The sequence below is a fragment of the Salmo salar genome, chromosome ssa01 (genome assembly GCF_905237065.1).
Source record: "Salmo salar chromosome ssa01, Ssal_v3.1, whole genome shotgun sequence".
Classification (NCBI taxonomy): domain Eukaryota; kingdom Metazoa; phylum Chordata; class Actinopteri; order Salmoniformes; family Salmonidae; genus Salmo; species Salmo salar.
Genome location: NC_059442.1, coordinates 19,982,346 through 20,005,489, shown reverse-complemented (window position 1 = coordinate 20,005,489; position 23,144 = coordinate 19,982,346). Strand labels below are relative to the sequence as shown.

Genomic DNA, 23,144 nt, shown 5'->3' with positions numbered 1-23,144 from the left:
TAAACTAATTTACCACTGCGATCACAATACCATATTGTTCGCCGGTTGTTAACCATAGTCCCCAAAACAACTGGTGGCTATTTGAGAAAGGATATTTTCTGCCATTAATGTAAGAAGAATTGCAGGCCTACTAGTGAATATGAGTGATTGCAGGACTGCTGTTTAGATTCTACTGTAGGTACCTTTGGTTCTCCTATGGCCGTATCTGGCCTGATTGGGGTTTCTTTATGTGATCCACTACATTGGGAAACACAGTCCATACTACTACACGGTTAGGATATGGACACTTTAGGGGACAAGTGCTTCTGTTAAAACTTCTCTGGGATATGTGCGACGCTAGCGTCCCACCTCGATAACAGCCAGTGAAATTGCAGGGCGCCAAATTCAAAACAACAGAAATCTCATAATTAAAATTCCTCAAACATACAAGTATTATACACCATTTTAAAGCTTAACTTCTTGTTAATCCAGCCACAGTGTCTGATTTCAAAAAGGTTTTACGGCGAAAGCATGCCATATTATTATGTTAGGTCAGCGCCTTGTCACAAAAAAACATACAGCCATTTTCCAGCCAAAGAGAGGAGTCACAAAAAGCAGAAATAGAGATAAAATGAATCACTAACCTTTGATGATCTTCATCAGATGGCACTCATAGGACTTCATGTTAAACAATACATGTATGTTTTGTTCGATAAAGTTCATATTTATATCCAAAAATCTCAGTTTACATTGGCGCATTATGTTCAGTAATGTTTTGCCTCTAAAACATCCAGTGATTTTGCAGGGAGCCACAACAATTTACAGAAATACTCATCATAAACGTTGATATAGGATACAGGTATTTTACATAGAATTAAAGATGCACTTTCTCCTTAATGCAACCGCTGTGTCAGATTTCAAAAAAGCTTTACGGCAAAAGCACACCATGCGATAATCTGAGTACAGCGCTCAGGCACCAAAACAAGCCATACAGATACCCGCCATGTTGTGGAGTCAACAAAAGTCAGAAATAGCATTATAAATATTCACTTACCTTTGATGATCTTCATCGGAATGCACTCCCAGGAATCTCAGTTCCACAATAAATGTTTGTTTTGTTTCGATAAAGTCCATATTTATGTCCAAATACCTCCTTTTTGTTCACACGTTCAGTTCACTATTCCAAATGCAGAAGGCGCATGCACTAAGTCCAGACGAAAAGTCTAAAAAGTTGCATTACAGTTTGTAGAAACATGTCAAACAATCTATAGAATCAATCTTTAGGATGTTTTTATCATAAATCTTCAATAATATTCCAACTGGACAATTCCTTTGTTTTTAGAAATGAAAAGGAACTCAGCTCGCTCTCACGGCTGCGCGTGTGACTGAGCTCATGGCATTTTTCCAGACACCTGGTTGAAACAGCTCTTATTCTCTCCCCATTCACAGTAGAAGCATGAAACAATGTTCTAAAGACTGTTGACATCTAGTGGAAGCCTTAGGAAGTGCAATATGAATGTATATTGGATAGGCAATCACTTGAAAAACTACAAACCTCAGATTTCCCACTTCCTGGTTGGATTTTTTCAGGTTTTTGCCTGCCATATGGGTTCTGTTATACTCACAGACATCATTAAAACAGTTTTAGAAACTGCTGAGTGTTTTCTATCCAAATCGACTAATAATATGCATATCCTAGCTTCTGGGCCTGAGTAGCAGGCAGTTTACTCTGGGCACCTTATTCATCGAAGCTACTCAGCACTGCCCCCAGATCCCAAATAAGTTAACAAAGGTATCATTCATCCAACACAATCAATAGTTGGTGTAGTCTGGTGAAAGGCTAGTTCTGGGGGATATTAGGTCTACCTGATCGTGATATGTGGGTGTAGTCTGGTGAAAGTTCTGTGGGATATTAGGCCTACCTGATCGTGATATGTGGGTGTAGTCTGGTGAAAGGCTAATTCTGTGGAATATTAGGCCTACCTGATCGTGATATGTGGGTGTAGTATGGTGAAAGGCTAGTTCTGTGGGATATTAGGCCTACCTGTTCGTGATGTGTGGGTGTAGTCTGGTGAAAGGCTAGTTCTGTGGGATATTAGGCCTACCTGATCGTGATATGTGGGTGTAGTCTGGTGAAAGACTAGTTCTGTGGGATATTAGGCCTACCTGATCGTGATATGTGGGTGTAGTCTGGTGAAAGGCTAGTTTTGTGGGATATTAGGCCTACCTGATCCTGATGTATCTGAGACCAAGAGCCATAAATGCTCCCTCTGTATTTCAGCCCTGACCTATTTTTGCCCTTCCTTTTTTCCCATAAATACATACGACTTGAGAATGTCATTGTATGCATACTGTAGATACAGAACCCTAGACAGGCTGATGTCATAGCCCCTTTTACACCAGCTAAAATGGCGGACCTATTAGGATGTCAGATAAAACTGGAATTCCCATCTCCGGTTTTATATCTATGGTTGTATGTCTAACGGTTTTGGAAAGCTTTGGAGTAGGTACTGTAAACTTTAGGGATTATCATCCAAGTGCTTGGAATAGATCATGTGTGCTTGATGGATAGGTACACTTTGCCATTTATTTGAACTTTCACAACTTTCTTGTTTACCTCTACATAAGTCTTTCAGGGCATTCCATCAGTCTTTTCTCCCAAACACTTTTCAGCAGCCTTCCTTCATCTGGTTCTAGTGTCTTGTTCTTCTAACTTTTTCCAGCCCCCAGAGCCCACTGTGCCTTCCTCTCCTCCCCCTTCTTCTCTCTCCTTCCCTGGGCCTGGAGGAGTGGGGGCAGCCCCTGTTCCAGCATGCCTTGGCAAAGCTCTTCACTCCCTGACTCCCAGGATTTATTTATTTATTTTATTTTATTTAACCTTTATTTAACTAGGCAATTAAGAACAAATTCTTATTTACAATGACGGCCTACCAGAAGGCGAAAGGCCTCCTGCGGAGACGGGAGCTGGGATAAAAAATAAAATAAAAATATAGGACAAAACACACATCACGACAAGAGAGACACCACAACACTACATAAAGAGAGACCTAAGACAACAACATAGCATGGCAGCAACACATGAAAACACAGCATGGTAGCAACACATCATGACAACAACATGGTAGCAACACAACATGGCAGCAGCACAACATGGTACGAACATTATTGGGCACAGACAACAGCACAAAGGGCAAGAAGGTAGAGACAACAACACATCACGCAAAGCAGAACAACTGTCAGTAAGAGTGTCCATGAGTCTTTGAATGAAGAGATGGGTCTCCCCTTCAGGGCACACAACTTCACCAACAGTTATCTTCCATCTATAAACACCAGCTTCGTGCTACAGTGTGAATTCATAGAATGGAAAAATATTTTTCACCCTCAGTTTCTACTGCGTCTGTTGTATTTTGTCAGGAAGGAGAGTACAGCTGTTGAAAAGTACAGCTGTTTGGAAACATTAGAAATGTGTCCTTTTGTCATTATTGCTTTGGGTTTGATGTGGTCCGTTATGCTTGCATTTCTTATTCTATGGAGTTTGAAATATGACTAAAAGAACACAATAGACACAGAAATAAGTTGCCACTAAATTCTCAAGTTGCCAAATAAAACAATGTTATGTAACTTGACTTCTGTTGAGGTTGGGGCCTGTAGATGGCAGGATATCAGAGCAGTGTTTCTGATATTGATACAGACAGTGAATGGTGCTCAGCTGGCTTCCTGCTCTTCCTGCTCTAACCAGTGGTGCACTCAGCCTTTGTTGAAGCTCCTATATGAAGGGATGTGAGTATATGAAAAGCTGGGCCCTATAGTTGGATCCACATGCAGGGGTTTTACAGAGTGAGTGAACAATAAACATTTCACGGGCAATGAAATCAGGTGGCTTTGTTTTTTGGCTGACATTTTCACAGAAACATGAGAAAGGAAGACATTCTGGAATGTCCAGTTTTTATGATTTGGCCCTCGGTGACTGTTGTGCATGTGGTAACTAGGCAACATTAATACAAAGCAAACACAGACCAGAAAGTGAATAAGAACCCATGTTCCAGATGGAATTCACAGCGCTGAAAAGTAGATTGTCATAGAGAACACCACGTCAACAAAGGTGAAAGAGAATAGACATGGATCACACATCTTTACTGACATAGTAGAAATACAGTTTGAATTCTTCAAATTCTTTATCAGCGTATTCTATCCCAAACCCTTGACTTTACTCCCAGTTACCCACTCAGCAACACTTAGAGGAATCATCATTGGAATCACTTGACAGTGTCTGGCCAAAGTCTAACTGTGTTAGCAGAGCCTGGGGGCGTATTGTGTCCTGGAGTCAGTCAGTGAATGTTAAGGTCAGTCCAGAGTAGCTGATGAGAGTGAATTCTATTATTTATGGTTGAATCTGGGTAGCAGGGTGGTTGATCTAGGATTCCCTCCTAACCATTGAGATAAAGCCTATCTGTGTTGTGACTCTAACACTGTCTTGTCTTGACATTGTTAGTGTGGCTGGACTATGTCTCCTAGTTTTCTCAGCAAGCCATGTTGAGTCAGAGGCTTGCAGACTGTAGTTGTTATGGTCTTTGTTGTTGGCCTTTACAGCGAGGCTATCTGCTCTTTGTTGAAGGTCAAATGACTTAGAGGCTAAGTTCCACAAGCGTAACGTCATTGTTTAGAAATGTTCACATTTCACTGAATTAGATGACGTGCGTTTAGCTCTAAATTCCACAGTATTTTAGTTAGGTGTTATAGACCTATCTTGATGTCATTTGTCATAATGGGCGTGAGTGGTTAATGGCATGACATGATATCGTCACTAAGCCTTTACAATGAGAGGTTCAAGTAAAGTGATAAGCTACTAAACTCCCTCATCTCTCTTAATTGTTAGCTTTAGGGCAAATGTTAAGTAAACCTATCCTATGTGCCACTGGTTAAAGCTTGATAAATGGCATTCCTGTGATATGAATAATGTGGCTATTATTCGTCCTTTATAATGAAAAGTGATTCCTAAGAGATTCCTAAGTGATTTGGATACGTATGTGTGTACGGTGTACTATACTCTTTGTACCAGCCTGTTTCCTCATAGACATTATCCAGTAACATTTTTTGTCATGGTAATGATTGGTTTGACAGACTCGATTGCCCCGGTGTTGTTAATGACTGTGTTCTTCCTGTTTTTCCCTACATAGAGACCTGAGGTTCAACAAAATCAAGGACTTGCAGCCCGGCTCCTTCAGACGGCTAAAGAACCTCAACACACTGTAAGTCTCCCTCCTCTCCTCCCTTCTTCCTCCTTCCTCCCTCCTCCGTCTTTCCCCTACATACTCAGCAATTGAAGAGATTGTAATTGAATTGGTCCTGGAGAACTGTTTAAACTGAGCGTTGAAATATACACTAATGCAATCGGCACTCATCAGGAGTCGACTACTCCTGTAAACCCCATCTGTTCCCAGAAGCACCCAGTTCTCTTTGTCTATCTTTTGTCCCAAGACTCGGAACCACGTCACAGCATTAGTTCCCCCTGGAAAGTCTTGCAATCCTGCGTACAGTCAGTCAGTCAGTCCACAAACACGGACACCGAGTGGCAAATTCTTGCTCTCTATTCTGCTGTGGTTTCACACATGTAGGTTACCTCATAATCTGGTAGGAATGTATTTTTCCCCTTCAATCTCCTAGCCATCTATCATGTGTCAGCCCTGCTAGCCTGCTAGTCTACAGCCAGCCATGTGGCAGGAATCAGCCAATGAGCCTAGTGCCTCAGAATATGAAGGGTAGGGAAGGTAATGTCAAAGCAGAGAAAGCTCAGATGAGATTTTCCTACAGTAGCAGACCACCTGCTAGCCATGTAGTCTGTGGAGTTCCATATTTCATGGAGAACTCTTCACGGCTTTAACCTCTGTCTCACAGACTGAAGAATAGCATAGTGTCTGAAGCCTGCTGGGAGACAGTTCAATATTAGTGTCTCAGGCAGACAGAAATAGATGTCTGGCTCTTATGTGAAGGAAAGACTGCAGCTAGGGGCCTGCTGCCTGTCTTTTTCTGCTTCGGCCTCTGACAGACTGTACCTACACTTAGAAAAAAGGGTTCCAAGATGGTTCTTTGGCTGTCCCCCAAGGAGAACCCTTTTTGCTTCCAAGTAGAACCCTTTTGGTTCCAGGTAGAAGCATTTTGGGTTCCATGTCAGACCCTCTGTAGAAAGGCCAAATGTTTTCAGAAAAAAAGAGCTAGGTGAGGACTTAGGAGACATGTTTTGCCCAAGTAATGTTCTGCTTATACATATCATATTATTTTCCAAAACGTATTTGTCTGCATTAATGCCCGTTTCTAGGGCATTGAGTTAAGGGAACACCAACTCAATATTTTGTTATGTTGCAGAAAGTCTATGACAGCCATTATTGATCCTTGTCCAGATTATACCCCATAGACCTGAAAGCCATTAGAAATGCAAAACAAATTGTGACAGTGTGTAGGAATCAAACCAGATGCTTCATAGAATAGCTACAGTGTAGTGAGGCAAGGATGAAGGATCTCACATATACTATATACTCTGAAAGTTGAACTGTGTTTAGACTGGCATTGGCCTAGCATTAGATCATGACACAGCAATATGCCAGCATGGACCACTTTAAAGTTGTATCTACTAGTCTGCACAGATTCAATTTGTATAAGTGTAATAGTCCACTGGGAGGTCTTTGTTAATGGTCGTTCTCTTGACTTTACAGCCTCCTCAACAACAACCACGTTAGACGGATCCCCAGAGGAGCCTTTGAAGACCTGGAAAACCTCAAATATCTGTGAGTTGTTATGCCTTTATGTCAATGTTATTCTCTTCTGGATGTCAAGTCACATATGGATTGGTTTCATTGAAACAGTGACATTTTGCTCGGACAGGCTCAATAGGCAAAAGGTTGTTGTTCAAGTTTCACTCTTCGCCTTGTCTGCTAATGATAAAGCATGGCAAAACCTGTCTCGGGCTTGTGTCTGGAAACAAAACACAAACACACTCTGTGGCTATAAACTGGACATTGCTAGACTGCTTAGTCAGAACAGAAAAAAGTATGTTAGTGTGGTACAGGAAATAAAGTAAGACAAAAAAAGAACCCCATTATCTAATCCAGTGAATTTATCTGTCTGCGCGTGGTGACCTGAAGGCAATGAGGAGACCAGAGGTAGGCTAGAGCAGCAGGCAGGCAGCACGTAGCCTTGGGTTGCTGCAGTATGGTTTAGTCCTTGTGTTTGTGAGTCACTGCCTATTATAACCCCAGCGCCTGTCAGTTGTGGTGACAGGCAGCTATGTCTGTGTTTACATTCACATACGGTACATATGTCTGAAATGTCTGGCTCTCTAGTCTCCCCATCTACTCAGTCTCATATACCCCTGCATTCCCCTCAATGAACCTTCTCTCCTCCTCTACTTGGCCCTGGGTTAGACAACTCAGACCTGCAGCTCACCCACTTCTTTGTCTTTACTCATACCTGATGATGGATACATTCATGAGAATAACTTGAGACAGACTAATGAGGTCAGGGCCTACTTTGGTGTGTGTATTGTAGATACTCATATTTAAAATACTGTAGAATGCATGCATAGCATGTCCGAAACTACCATCAGTACCATCTGTTTTGTAAAGTAATTTTTTGTAGATAATATGATGGTAACAGTTCTGCTTAGTCACCTCAAACATGTCAGACAAACAATGTTTCTGATGCTAGCTCGTCAACTACCGTACAGGAGGAGGGGAAAGCTGGGGATATGTCAGTCACACACACACATACCCACACATATACACACACACACATCCCTCTCCTCTCTAATTCACCCCTTTTACCAATTGTGTACCGGTTTGGAGCGAGCAGTCGCACTACGCTTCGCTCCACAGGTAATATTACACTTCACTACATTACAACGGCTTGATTTGTTTGATCTGAGCAATTCTTCTTAGCTAGCTACATAGCCGTCTTTGTATCAAAGATAATCGTGTAGTTTAGAGTAATTCGAGTAATTATCGAGGCTAGCTATCTTCGTCCTGCTAACGTAGTCAACACTGCTAGCTGCTAGCTAGCTAGTCATCACTGCTAGCTAGCCAACTTCTACCGACTAGCAGCACTGCAGAAACTATTACATTACAACGTAACGACTTGATTAGTGTGGTGTTAGTGTTAGTTAGCCAGCTACATAGTTGTCTTTGCTGTCTCTGTATCTAAGATAATTGTGTAGTTTGAGTAATTATCGAGGTGAGCTAGCCAGCCGCGACGCGGCGCCAGACTTAGTCAACACACCTAGTCATCATTAACCCACTGCTAGCTAGCCAACCGTTACCGACTAGCAGCGCTGTAGATACTAATACTTTACAACGGAACGATTTGACTAGTGCAGTGTTAGCAAGCTAGCTACTTAGTTGTCTTTGTCATAGCTTGATAATTGTGTAGTTTAGTAATTACCGAGGTTAGCTAGCCAGCCATCGAGGTTAGCTAGCCAGCTATTTCCGTCCCCCCGCGACGCCATTTTTCCTAACCCAGCCAACTATTACCGACGAGCAGCATTGTAGAAACTAAATACATTACAAGGAACGTCTTGATTAGTGTTATGTTAGCTAGCTAGCTACAAAGTTGCTTTGTATCATGACAAGGTGTAGTACTGAAACTATCGAGGTTACCTAGCCAGCTACACGTTCAAAGTCAACAACGCAGCCACTGCTAGCTAGCCTACTCCACCAGCCAGCAGTACTGTATCATTTTCGTCATTTTAGTCAATAAGATTTTTGCAACGTAAGCTTAACTTTCTGAACATTCGAGACGTGTAGTCCACTTGTCATTCCAATCTCCTTTGCATTAGCGTAGCCTCTTCTGTAGCTTGTCTACTATGTGTCTGTCTATCCCTGTTCTCTCCCCTCTGCACAGGCCATACAAACGCTCCACACCGCGTGGCCGCTGCCACTCTAACCTGGTGGTCCCAGCGCGCACGACCCACGTGGAGTTCCAGGTCTCCGGCAACCTCTGGAACTGCCGGTCTGCGGCCAACAAGGCTGAGTTCATCTCAGCCTATGCTACCCTCCAGTCCCTAGACTTCCTGGCGCTGACGGAAACATGGATTACCACAGATAACACTGCTACTCCTACTGCTCTCTCCTCGTCTGACTACATGTTCTCGCATACCCCTAGAGCATCGAGCCAGCAGGGTGGTGGCACTGGAATCCTCATCTCTCCCAAGTCTACCTTTGACTCATTCCTCTCTGCCTCCTTCTTTCCACTCCTCTCCTCTTTTGACCTCACCCTCTCACCTTCCCCCCCTACTCACAAGGCAGGCAATACGCTTGACCTCATCTTTACTAGATGCTGTTCTTCCACTAATCTCATTGCAACTCCCCTCCAAGTCTCCGACCACTACCTTGTATCCTTTTCCCTCTCGCTCTCATCCAACACTTCTCACTCTGCCCCTACTCGGATGGTATTGCGCCGTCCCAACCTTCGCTCTCTCTCTCCCGCTACTCTCTCCTCTTCCATCCTATCATCTCTTCCCTCTGCTCAAACCTTCTCCAACCTATCTCCTGATTCTGCCTCCTCTCCTCCCTTTCTGCATCCTTTGATTTCCTCTGTCCCCTATCCTCCAGGCCGGCTCGGTCCTCCCCTCCTGCTCCGTGGCTCGACGACTCACTGCGAGCTCACAGAACAGGGCTCCGGGCAGCCGAGCGGAAATGGAGGAAAACTCGCCTCCCTGCGGACCTGGCATCCTTTCACTCCCTCCTCTCTACATTTTCCTCTTCTGTCTCTGCTGCTAAAGCCACTTTCTACCACTCTAAACTCCAAGCATCTGCCTCTAACCCTAGGAAGCTCTTTGCTACCTTCTCCTCCCTCCTGAATCCTCCTCCCCCCCCCCTCCCTCTCTGCGGATGACTTCGTCAACCATTTTGAAAAGAAGGTTGACGACATCCGATCCTCGTTTGCTAAGTCAAACGACACCGCTGGTCCTGCTCACACTGCCCTACCCTGTGCTTTGACCTCTTTCTCCCCTCTCTCTCCAGATGAAATCTCGCGTCTTGTGACGGCCGGCCGCCCAACAACCTGCCCACTTGACCCTATCCCCTCCTCTCTTCTCCAGACCATTTCCGGAGACCTTCTCCCCTACCTCACCTCGCTCATCAACTCATCCTTGACCGCTGGCTACGTCCCTTCCGTCTTCAAGAGAGCGAGAGTTGCACCCCTTCTGAAAAAAACCTATACTCGATCCCTCCGATGTCAACAACTACAGACCAGTATCCCTTCTTTCCTTTCTCTCCAAAACTCTTGAACGTGCCGTCCTTGGCCAGCTCTCTTGCTATCTCTCTCAGAATGACCTTCTTGATCCTAATCAGTCAGGTTTCAAGACTGGGCATTCAACTGAGACTGCTCTTCTCTGTGTCACGGAGGCTCTCCGCACTGCTAAAGCTAACTCTCTCTCCTCTGCTCTCATCCTTCTAGACCTATCTGCTGCCTTTGATACCGTGAACCATCAGATCCTCCTCTCCACCCTCTCCGAGCTGGGCATCTCCGGCGCGGCCCACGCTTGGATTGCGTCCTACCTGACAGGTCGCTCCTACCAGGTGGCGTGGCGAGAATCTGTCTCCGCACCACGTGCTCTCACCACTGGTGTCCCCCAGGGCTCTGTTCTAGGCCCACTCCTATTCTCGCTATACACCAAGTCACTTGGCTCTGTCATATCCTCACATGGTCTCTCATATCATTGCTATGCAGATGACACACAATTAATCTTCTCCTTTCCCCCGTCTGACAACCAGGTGGCGAATCGCATCTCTGCATGTCTGGCAGACATATCAGTGTGGATGACGGATCACCACCTCAAGCTGAACCTCGGCAAGACGGAGCTGCTCTTCCTCCCGGGGAAGGACTGCCCGTTCCATGATCTCGCCATCACGGTTGACAACTCCCTTGTGTCCTCCTCCCAGAGTGCTAAGAGCCTCGGCGTGACCCTGGACAACACCCTGTCGTTCTCCACTAACATCAAGGCGGTGACCCGATCCTGTAGGTTCATGCTCTACAACATTCGCAGAGTACGACCCTGCCTCACACAGGAAGCGGCGCAGGTCCTAATCCAGGCACTTGTCATCTCCCGTCTGGATTACTGCAACTCGTTGTTGGCTGGGCTCCCTGCCTGTGCCATTAAACCCCTACAACTCATCCAGAACGCCGCAGCCCGTCTGGTGTTCAACCTTCCCAAGTTCTCTCACGTCACCCCGCTCCTCCGCTCTCTCCACTGGCTTCCAGTCGAAGCTCGCATCCGCTACAAGACCATGGTGCTTGCCTACGGAGCTGTGAGGGGAACGGCACCTCCGTACCTTCAGGCTCTGATCAGGCCCTACACCCAAACAAGGGCACTCCGTTCATCCACCTCTGGCCTGCTCGCCTCCCTACCTCTGAGGAAGCACAGTTCCCGCTCAGCCCAGTCAAAACTGTTCGCTGCTCTGGCACCCCAATGGTGGAACAAGCTCCCTCACGACGCCAGGACAGCGGAGTCAATCACCGCCTTCCGGAGACACCTGAAACCCCACCTCTTTAAGGAATACCTGGGATAGGATAAAGTAATCCTTCTAACCCCCCCTTAAAAGATGTAGATGCACTATTGTAAAGTGGTTGTTCCACTGGATATTATAAGGTGAATGCACCAATTTGTAAGTCGCTCTGGATAAGAGCGTCTGCTAAATGACTTAAATGTAAATGTAAATGCATGCTGTAGTGTGGGTGACTCCCGTGACTTTTGACTACTTTTAATTAGAAGGCCCTGTCCCCTTTAACCAGAGTTAATCTGAGGCCAGCACACTGATCCAGCCCCTGTATTCAGCCCTTCAGCCCTTTCCCTCTCACCCTGAAACCCATTTCCTGGGAGATTGTTCCTCTTCCCCCCCTGCCCCTCTCACCCTGCACCCATTTCCTGGGAGATTGTTCCTCTTCCCCCCCTGTCCCTCTCACCCTGAAACCCATTTCCTGGGATATTGTTCCTCTTCCCCCCTGCCCCTCTCACCCTGCACCCATTTCCTGGGAGATTGTTCCTCTTCCCCCCTGTCCCTCTCATCCTGCACCCATTTCCTGGGAGATTGTTCCTCTTCCCCCCCTGCCCCTCTCACCCTGCACCCATATCCTGGGGGATTGTCCCTCTTCCCCCCTGCCCCTCTCACCCTGCACCCATATCCTGGGGGATTGTCCCTCTTCCCCCCCTGCCCCTCTCACCCTGCACCCATAGCCTGAGGGATTGTCCCTCTATGCCCCTGGCCCCTCTCACCCTGCCCTTATAACCTGGGAGATAGTACCTCTTTCGCTTGGCCCCTAGTAAAGCCCCCTCCACTGTATGACCTGACAGAAGTCTGTACAGCCCCATTAAGGGTCAGCTCTCGGTCAAAGGGTCTACTGTTACTGGAATAGGGTTCATGGTAATGATGACTAATGCAATAAGTATTTTTCTGACCATCTGACTTGATCGAGAAGTAGGTAGTCTTGGCTTGTGCCAGCCGTAACGGCTCATAGGAGCAGGAGCCTATCTCCTATTACTGTAGCGTGAGGCAACTTGATGTACAAGTACACCCCCTAGAAAGACACTAGTCTATCGCACCGCCTTTCCCCCAATCTCATATGTGATCTTTAGGCTATAGCCTAACCAGAGCTCTGAGTTTCTTCACATGGTCAGGAGGTACTTAGGGCCCTACTTATCTCCTACTTATCTCTTATCTAAATCCACATCTCCTGTTGTGGTTTGTTGTGGTTTCTGTTGCTGTTGTTTTTGTTCTGTGGAGCTCTGATTGAGTTTTAGGCTGGCATTTTGTCAGGTTGCGTAGTTAGAAATGTCATTAGATGGTCAAGGACAGAGATTACTTTACAGGCCTTGGGTTCTTCTCAGTATTTTGAAATTGGCGGTGAGGAGTAAGATCTCTCTCCTTCTGTTTCACAACACGTGTGTGGTTGTACAGTCAGAGTAAAATGGCAGGAATTTTTTAACTTTGTTTCCATTGAACATGCAATACAAATAAAGGCATTTTAATTAATTATACGAAAAGAGCCTTGGTCCTCCTTTCTTTTTGATGACTAATTCACCCCTTTTACCAAAGAGAACCTTCTGTCTACCAAAATCTACTATTGTGTACCTTAGCAGCTTCAGTCTACCAAAATCTACTATTGTGTACCTTAGCAGCTTCTGTCTACCAAAATCTACTATTGTGTACCTTAGCAGCTTCCCTTCCTCCTCTTTTTCTACAAAATGGCCGGTCAGTTGAGTTCTCATTGAACTGTGTGAGTACGAGTTCACAGAAGCTTTGGGGTTATTCTTCCCCTTGAGAGTTGACCCCACAGCTTCCGAATCCATCCGGTTTCCCACGCAGACCCCACACTTCCAGGCCTCAGCACAATCTCTCACACACAAATCAAGTCGAATCAAATCAAATTCTATTCGTCACATGCGACAAATACAACAGGTGTAGACTTTATCGTGAAATTCTTACCTGCGAGCCCTTTCCCAACAATGCAGAGTTAAAAGTAAGAGAAATGTGCTAAAAAAGGAAATAGTAACAATAAAATAACAATAACGAGGCTATATACAGGGAATACCAGTACAAAGTCACTGTGTAGGGGTATGAGGTAGTTTAGGTAATGTGTACATGTAGTACGTAGGGTTGAGGTGACTAGGCAGTCAGGATATATAATAGAGTAGCAGCAGGGTATGTGAAGAGTGTGAAAGGCTGTCTATGTGTGAGTGAGTGTGTGTGTGTGTGTGTGTGTGTGTGTGTGTGTGTGTGTGTGTGTGTGTGTGTGTGTGTGTGTGTGTGTGTGTGTGTGTGTGTGTGTGTGTGTGTGTGTGTGTGTGTGTGTGTGTGTGTGTCTTTGGCATCAGTATGCATGTGAGTGTAAGTTTTGTGTGTGTGAGTCGTGTGTGTGTGTGTGTGTGTGTGTGTGTGTGTGTGTGTGTGTGTGTGTGTGTGTGTGTGTGTGTGTGTGTGTGGGTCAAGTCCAGTGCAAGAGAGTCAAAGCAAAGGAAAGGAGGTCAATGCAAATAGTCCGGGTAGCCATTTGATTAACTGTTCAGCAGTTTTGTGACTTGGAGGTAGACCCTATTCAGGAGACTTTTGGTTCGAGACTTGGCGCTCTGGTGCGGAAGCAGAGAAAACAGTCTATGACTTGGGTGGCTTGAGTCTTTGACAATTTTTAAGGCCTTCCTCTGACACCACCTGGTATAGAGGTCCTGGATGGCAGGGAGCTCAGCCCCAGGGATGTACTAGTTCTTACGCACCAGAGGAGGCTGGTGGGAGAAATGGAATGTAGTCAAACATGATTTACGTACAGTACCAGTCAAAAGTTTGGACACACCTACTCATTCAAGGGTTTTTCTTTATTTGTACTATTTTCTACATTGTAGAATAATAGTGAAGACATCAAAACTATGAAATAACACATGTGGAATCATGTTTTAACCAAAAAAGTGTAAAAAAAAATATATATATATATATATATTATACTTCTTCAAAGTAGCCACCCTTTGCCTTGATGACAGCTTTGCACACTCTTGGCATTCTCTCAACCAGCTTCACCTGGAATGTTTTTACAACAGTCTTTAAGGACTTCCCACATATGCTGAGCACTTGTTGGCTGCTTTTCCTTCACTCTGCGGTCCAACTCATCCCAAACCATCTCAATTGGATTGAGGTCGGTGATTGTGGAGGCCAGGTCATCTGATGCAGCACTCTATCACTCTCCTTCTTGGTCAAATAGCCCTTACACACCCTGGAGGTGTGTTGGGACATTGTCCTGTTGAAAAACAAATGACAGTCCCACTAAGCGCAAACCAGATGGGATGGCGTGTCGGTGCAGAATGCTGTGGTAGCCAGGCTGGTTAAGTGTGCCTTGAATTGTAAATAAATCACCAACAGTGTCACCAGCAAAGCACCCCCACACAATTCCACCTCCTCCTCCATGCTTCACGGTGGGAATCACACATGTGGAGATTATCCAATCACCTACTCTGCCTCTCACAAAGACACGGCGGCTGGAAGCAAAAATCTCACATTTGGACTCATCAGACCAAAGGACAGATTTCCACCTGTCTAATGTCCATTGCTCGTATTTTTTCGGGCCAAGCAAGTCTCTTCTTATTTTTGCTATCCTTTAGTAGTGGTTTCTTAGCAGCAATTTGACCATGAAGGCCTGATTCACTGTAACGGGTTGGTAGTTGTGGTGAAGGAATGAGGCACAGGAAGCAGCGAGCACAGGGTAATGGCGTATTTAATTTACACTCACACATAAAACAAATATTCCCAAACACAGGGGAGAAAACACACACGGCGTAAAACAGCGCCGACACGAACATGAGCCGTCAGTACCGAAATAATCCCGCACAACACGGAAGCGGACCAGCTAAAATAAATAGCCCCGCTAATTACCCAAACTAAACACAGGTGCACAAAACCCAAAAAAAGGGAAAACCAAAAAAGGGAATCAGTGGTAGCTAATAAGCCGGTGACGACGACATCCCGAGCAGGATTCACGCAGTCTCTTCAGAACCTTTTTTTGAATTATTTAATGTTCATTGAATATTTAAAACATACAATATACTTGCAGTATACAATATAAACACAGAAGCAACCAGGGCCAACGCCCTGCTTAAGGGCATGTTGACAGATCTCCCAGGTCAAAAACAGCTCCCAACCGCCAGGCCAGCAGCCCTCCAAGATCCCCCCCAAAAGTCCACCCCCAGAAAACATCTGGAGAAAAAATGAATTCCCCACCCCCTGGATCCTCCCCCTCATGCACCAACAACCAACAAAATAAACAAAAGAGAAAGACAAAGGAAAACAGAAAACAACAATGCAAAAAACAAAAGACATCAAGGACAACAAAAATCATAACAGCAAAGCCAACTGAATATGTTTGAGTGCATGTATTGCATTATTTACATGTGTGTGTGTCCGTGTATGTGCACATTTGTGCATTTGAATGAGAGTGTGTGTATATGCATGTGTACAAACACCAGCACAGCATCAGCCTCAGGCAAATTGGCATTAGCTGTAACAACACTACCCGTCAGTGTCATTCAAACCTACTTTTTGTTGTTTTATTTTTTTTACTTTTATCTTTGACCATCATTCTATCCCCTGCCCAGCAACTTTACTCCCACTTATCTCCAATTCCACATCCCAACCCTCAGCTTCCCTCAGCCCATCCCACCCATCTCTGCTGGCCAACCTCTTCGGATTTCTACGCACAATATATCTTTCAACTATGCTGTGAGGTAAACATTCAATTTCAATCTATCTAATCGAATAGAATCCTCAGATTGCGAGTTGAAGATAAATACTTTTACTAAGAGTTTTAGTATATTTTAATTGACTGACCCGGTCTCTCCAGATCTCCTAACAGTACTATTTCTAGGGTCAATTTTAGATCAATGATATGCATTGTGAAACATTCCTGAACCTGAGACCAGAAACAGGCTACCTGAGGGCAATACCAAAATAAATGGTCTATTGATTCCGTATCCTTCAATGACTATATGCCCCAAATATTCCACATTTTGTTGGTGGCAAGAATTCTATATAATAATTTTAGCTGAAAGGCACGAAGTCTTGAATCTTGTGTCATTTTATATATCAACTCACGGAATCGGTAAATCAAAAATCTCTTCCCAACTATTTTGCTATCTGTATGGCGCAGCTGTCAACATCTTGGTCCTCAAATAAACTGCTATACTTTCCTATTTATGCTATTTTTATTTCTCTGCCAGTTTTGGTCCCTTATATTGGGCAGACAGACCAGTTTCCTACCTCCTCCTGCTGCCATCTGCCTGCTCCATTTTTGGGGTAATGCTGGAATCAATTGGTTGTAATTCTGATAACTCCATGAAAGACATAACTCTACCATTCCAATTTACAATATCATTTAAAAACAAAATACCCTTTTCAAACATCTTTCCCATAAATACAGGTCTTTTGCTAAGGAGCACCTTTGAGTTCAGCCATAATATTTGTTGTAATATTTGTTCTATCTTTTCAGGGGGGTGGAATTGAATTTGTAGCCAGCTCTGCAATGCTTGTTTGAAAAAAATATATACTTTGAAAATTAATTGAAAATTAGACATGGCAATCTGCACAAAGGCAAAAAGGTCATTTTGGAACAATGGATGAGCTTTTCTTAGTAATCTACTTGAGAACCATTTAGGGTTCAAGCATGAATAAGTGAAGCTTTTAGAGAGAGGTTTAGTGCTTTTATATTTAATAATCTCAACCCACCCAATTCATATTCATTATATAAATAGGCACGCTTTATCTTGTCTGGTTTAGTGTCCCAAATAAAGTGAAATATTTGCTAATATGATTTTAAAAATGAATCATCAGGAGTAGGCAGCGTCATAAGTAAGTGAGTAAACTCAGATATGACTAAGGAGTTAATCAGGGCAATTTTTCTATAAATAAACAGGTATTTACCTTTCCATGGTTGCAGGATCTTGTCTATTTTGACAAGTTTTCTATTGCAATTCATTGTGGAGAGCTCATTTATATATTTTGTGATATGAATACCAAGTATGTCTACTTTACCGTCAGCCCATTTTATAGGTAAACTGCATGGTAATGTAAAAGTTGTATTTTTTAAAGATCCAATACGTAATATTGTACACTTATCATAATTAGGTTTTAGTCCAGAGAGTCCAGATAAGTTATCTGGATCTTCAATGAGAAATTGCAGGGATCTAGCTTGCAGACTTAATATAAAACTTGAGTCATCGGCATACATTGACTCCTTTGTTTTTAAGCCTTGGATTTCTAATCCTCTAATGTTGTTGTTTGATCTGATTTTAATAGTTAGCATTTTGATGGCCATAACGAATAGATATGGTGATGGCGGACACCCTTGTTTAAATCCTCAAAACTCTCTGAAAAGTAGCTGCTATTTACTGTTTTACACCTGGGGTTGCTATACATTACTTTTACACATTTTATTAGAGAATCACCGAAATGTAAAAAATCCAGGCATTTATAAATAAAATCCAGTCTTACTTTATCAATGGGCCTTTTCAAAATCTGCTATAAATACCAGGCCTTGCTTCTCAGAGGTTCCATGATGTTCTATCATTTCTAGTATTTGTCGCATATTATCTCCAATGTATTGTCAATGTAAAAAACTTGTCTGATCAGGATGAACAATACCTGGTAAAACCTTTTTAATTCTGAGTGCTATGTGTTTTGCTAGTATTTCTGGATCGCAACATTGAACAATTGATGTTGAGAAGTGTCTGTTTCTTGAACTCTGTGAAGCATTTATTTGGCCTGCAATTTCTGAGGCAGGTAACTCTAATGAATTTATCTTCTGCAGCAGAGGTAACTCTGGGTCTTCCTTTCCTGTGGCGGTCCTCATGAGAGCCAGTTTCATGATAGCGCTTGATGGTTTTTGTGACTGCACTTGAAGAAACGTTCAACGTTCTGGACATTTTCCAGATTGACTGACCTTCATGTCTTAACCTCCATGGGCTAGGTGGGACGCTTGCGTCCCACCTACTCAACAGCCAGTGTAATCCCGTGGCGCGATATTCAAATACCTCAAAAATGCAAAAACTTCAATTTTTCAAACATATGACTATTTTACACCATTTTAAAGACAAGACTCTCGTTAATCTAACCACACTGTCCGATTTCAAAAAGGCTTTACAACGAAAGCAAAACATTAGATTATGTCAGCAGAGTACCCAGCCAGAAATAATCAGACACCCATTTTTCAAGCTAGCATATAATGTCACATAAACCCAAACCACAGCTAAATGCAGCACTAACCTTTGATGATCTTCATCAGATGACAACCCTAGGACATTATGTTATACAATACATGCATGTTTTGTTCAATCAAGTTCATATTTATATCAAAAACCAGCTTTTTACATTAGCATGTGACTAGCATGTGACTAGCATTCCGACCGAACACTGCCGGTGAATTTACTAAATTACTCACGATAAACGTTCACAAAAAACATAACAATTATTTTAAGAATTATAGATACAGAACTCCTCTATGCACTCGATATGTCCGATTTTAAAATAGCTTTTCGGTGAAAGCACATTTTGCAATATTCTAAGTAGATAGCCCGGCATCACAGGGCTAGCTATTTAGACACCCAGCAAGTTTAGCACTCACCAAAGTCAGATTTACTATAAGAAAAATGTTATTACCTTCGGTGTTCTTCGTCAGAATGCACTCCCAGGACTTCTACTTCAATAACAAATGTTGGTTTGGTCCCAAATAATCCATTGTTATATCCAAATAGCGGCGTTTTGGTCGTGCGTTCAAGACACTATCCGAAAGGGTAAAGAAGGGTTACGAGCACGGCGCATTTCGTGACAAAAAAATTCTAAATATTCCATTACCGTACTTCGAAGCATGTCAACCGCTGTTTAAAATCAATTTTTATGCCATTTTTCTCGTAAAAAAGCGATAATATTCCGACCGGGAAATCGTTTTTTATTACAAAGAGAGTGAAAGTAAAAGCATGCTATCCCCTCATGCACCAGCCTCAGTCTAATGGCCCTCTGATAGAGCACTTGCCAAACGCGCTAATGTGTTTCAGCCTGGGGATGGAATTACATCGTTCAGCTTTTTCCCGCCTTCTGAGAGCCCATGGGAGCCGTAGGAAGTGTCACGTCATGCCAGAGATCCCCTGTATTTGTTAGAGATGATCAAGGAGGGCAAGAAATGGTCAGACAGGCCACTTCCTGTAAGGAATCTTCTCAGGTTTTGGCCTGCCAAATGAGTTCTGTTATACTCACAGACACCATTCAAACAGTTTTAGAAACTTTAGGGTGTTTTCTATCCAAAGCCAATACTTATAGTCATATTCTAGTTACAGGGCAGGAGTAGTAACCAGATTAAATCGGGTACGTTTTTTATCCGGCCGTGCAAATACTGCCCCCTAGCCCCAACAGGTTAAAGTAATGATGGACTGACGTTTCTCTTTGCTTATCTGAGCTGTTCTTGCCATAATATGGACTTGGTATTTTACCAAATAGGGCTTTCTTCTGTATACCAACCCTACCGTTTCACAACACAACTGATTGGCTAAAACACATTAAGAAAGAAAGAAATTCCACAAAATAACTTTTTACATAACACACCTGTTAATTGAAATGCATTCCAGATGACTACCTCATAAAGCTGGTTGAGAGAATCCCAAGAGTGTGCAAAGCTGTCATCAAGGCAAAGAGTGGCTACCTTGAAGAACCTTAAATATAAATTATATTTTGATTTGTTTAACACTTTTTTTGGTTACTACATGATTCCATATGTGTTATTTCATAGTGTTGATGTCTTCACTATTATTCTACAATGTAGACAATAGTACAAATAAAGAAAAACCCTGGAATGAGTAGGTTGGTCCAAACTTTTGAATGGTTGTGTATGTTTGATACCGTTCCATTTATTACATTCCAATCATAACAATTAGCCTGTCCTCCTATAGCTCCCCCCACCAGCCTCCTCTGGTATGCACTACCCTCTGTAGCGCCTTACAGTCGGATGTCAAGCAACTGCCATACCAGTGGTGATGTAGCCAGTCAAAATACTCACAATGATGCAGCTGTAGAACTTTTTGAGGATCTGAGGACCCATGCCAAATCTTTTCAGCCTGCTGAGGGGGAAGAGAAGTTATTGTGCCTTCTTCATGACTGTGTGGGTGTGTTTGCACCATGATATGTGATAGTGATATGGTGATATGGACACCGAGGAACTTGAAGCGCTCCACACACACTCCCTGTAAACCAAGATAAGCTAAACATTCAGCTAGACTCCATAGTGTTCAGTAACAAGTCCACAGCGCTTTGGCGCTGCATGATTCTTTTAGTTTCACCAATAACTGTAGGCCTACTCAGTTGAACGCTCTTTGACAATATGTATGTTCAATTTGCCTCATGATCCTTGTTGACATGTAAAGTTTAGTAAGGAAAATATGCTCTCTGAGTGATGTGAGAGCTCTGATAGAGGAAGATGGAGTAAGCGGAGCTGTTTATTTTTCCATAGGCCCACATTGTGTCATATTTGCTGAGAGCATGTGAATCTCTCATCAACTACCCATCAATGTAAAGTAACTGGAGATGAGTAGAGGAAGAAAGGGAAGATTGCCCTAAGCCATTGCTATTCTAGTGTCACATCTCTCTGTCATGTTAGAGGGAGGGAAAACACAGGCATGTCATGTGATGTTTTTCTTTAAATGTTCTGGAACATTACAGTGTTCCAGTTATATTTTTTAGAAGACGTCAATGAACTTTGAGGAACCCACCGACCCTCTGTCATACTGTATATTCTATCTGTTCAGACTTCTTTCCATACACACTTTTCTTTTTGTGATGTATTTTTGTACATGTATGTTATGCAAGTTATGATGAGCATTTTATTTTTATGCATTGACATTAACATTGACCATCTTTGTGATTTGAGATGTGAGACTCTTTTTGTAACAATCAAACAATAACTTTATTTATGAAGTGCTTTTCAAACATTACTCACATTTTGCTCAGCTCTGCACATTGTGTATCAGCTGCTTTACATTTGTCATCTAGGTAAAGTTGCAGCCGTGCAGTGATATACTGTAGCTATTGTTCATGTATTGTGAAAACAGAGTATTTAAAATATTGATCCCATTAAGTTGGTTTTACTGTCATACGGTAACTATTGAACTAAGACATTCTGTCATTTTCTTAGGTACTAGAGAGAATTAATTTGATCCGCTGTGTGTTTGACTAATGTTACTGATTATTTCTCCTTTCAGCTATTTGTACAAGAATGAAATCCAATCAATTGACAGACAAGCATTTAAGGGACTTGTCTCTCTAGAACAACTGTAAGTGACCACCTCCTCGTCCTCCTCTTCCTCCTACTCAACCTCTTCCTCCCCTTCCCCTCTGCACCTTCATATCTGATCTGTCCATCTGTCCAAACCGCCTCCTTGTGACCCCCCCAAGCCCCCACTGTCATACAGCCACTATGCATGCCGTGTATACACTCACCCTTGTATGTTGCGCTGACCTTATGAACCCCTGCATGAGTAGCATGTCTTATTGTCATGACAACGGATGTGTCATCCGGTCCTAATGCGTAAAGCTACAGCATGAGATCACCAGCCCTGCACCAGCCCTGCCCCTGCCCCTGCCTTGCCCCTGCCCTGCCCCAGCCCTGCCTCAGCTCTGCCCCAACCATGCCCCAGCCCTCTCCTGCCCCAACCCTGCCCCTGGCCCTGCCTTAACCCTGCCCCAACCCTGCCCTGCCCCATCCCTGCCCCTGGCCCTGCCCCAACCCTGCCCTGCCCTGGCCCTGACTCAACTCTGCCCCAACCCTGCCCCTGGCCCTGCCTTAACCCTGCCCCAACCCTGCCCTGCCCTGGCCCTGACTCAACCCTGCCCCAACCCTGCCCCTGGCCCTGCCTTAACCCTGCCCCATCTCTGGCCCTGACTCAACCCTGCCCCAACCCTGCCCTGCCCCTCGCCTGCCCCTGCCTTGCCCCTGCCCTGTGCCTGCCTTGCCCCAGTCCTGCCCCTCCCCTGCTCTGCCCCTCCCCTGCCCTGCCTCACCCCAGCCATACTGTAGCTAAGCAGATGCAGACTCAAGCAGGTCTTGGCTTCATGTGCTTCAGACTACAGATCCAGCTCCTGCTTGCCCCATGCACAGCTTGCCCTTCTTTGTGTGTCTTACATCCTCTGTGGGGACTACTGTACACTGACTACTTGTCTCACTTTTGACCTTAGTTGTGATTGTCAATCTAGTTGTATTATGCGCTGGTTCTGTTATTTCATAGATGGCCCCCACGCATTTCCCAAGCAGAGTGGTAGAGGTCACCATGTTGTTATTACATGTGCTTGTGAGACATACTTTCAGTATCAGCATGAGAAAAGGTGGCTCAAATCTATATAATTGTGACCTTATGCTATCATTATAACTCCTTTACCAAATTGCATGTCATCTTAATGACTTGAATATGTTCAAAACATTCCAGAAATTAGATTAATTTCAACCAAAAAAAATGAAACTTTTTATTGATGTAACGATTTTATGATGCGTGTCCGTTAGGAGTGTATGACCAAGGCTCATACAAAACTTCCAATAAAGCAAACTGTCCATGCTGTCACGGTTGTCGTAGGAATGAGAGGACCAAGGTGCAGCGTGTGTGTCTT

At 43.8% G+C, this 23,144-nt stretch overlaps 1 protein-coding gene across 1 annotated transcript in view; it reads left to right on the top strand.

Annotated features, from left to right (window-relative positions):
• The window catches only part of LOC106572928 (peroxidasin), an 87,783-nt gene that overhangs the window by 19,133 nt on the left and 45,506 nt on the right, over positions 1-23,144 (top strand). The window contains exons 2-4 of the mRNA XM_014147549.2: positions 5,157-5,228; positions 6,690-6,761; positions 21,746-21,817. Of these exons, the coding sequence (XP_014003024.1) occupies positions 5,157-5,228; positions 6,690-6,761; positions 21,746-21,817 (216 nt within the window). The remainder of the gene's footprint in view (positions 1-5,156; positions 5,229-6,689; positions 6,762-21,745; positions 21,818-23,144) is intronic.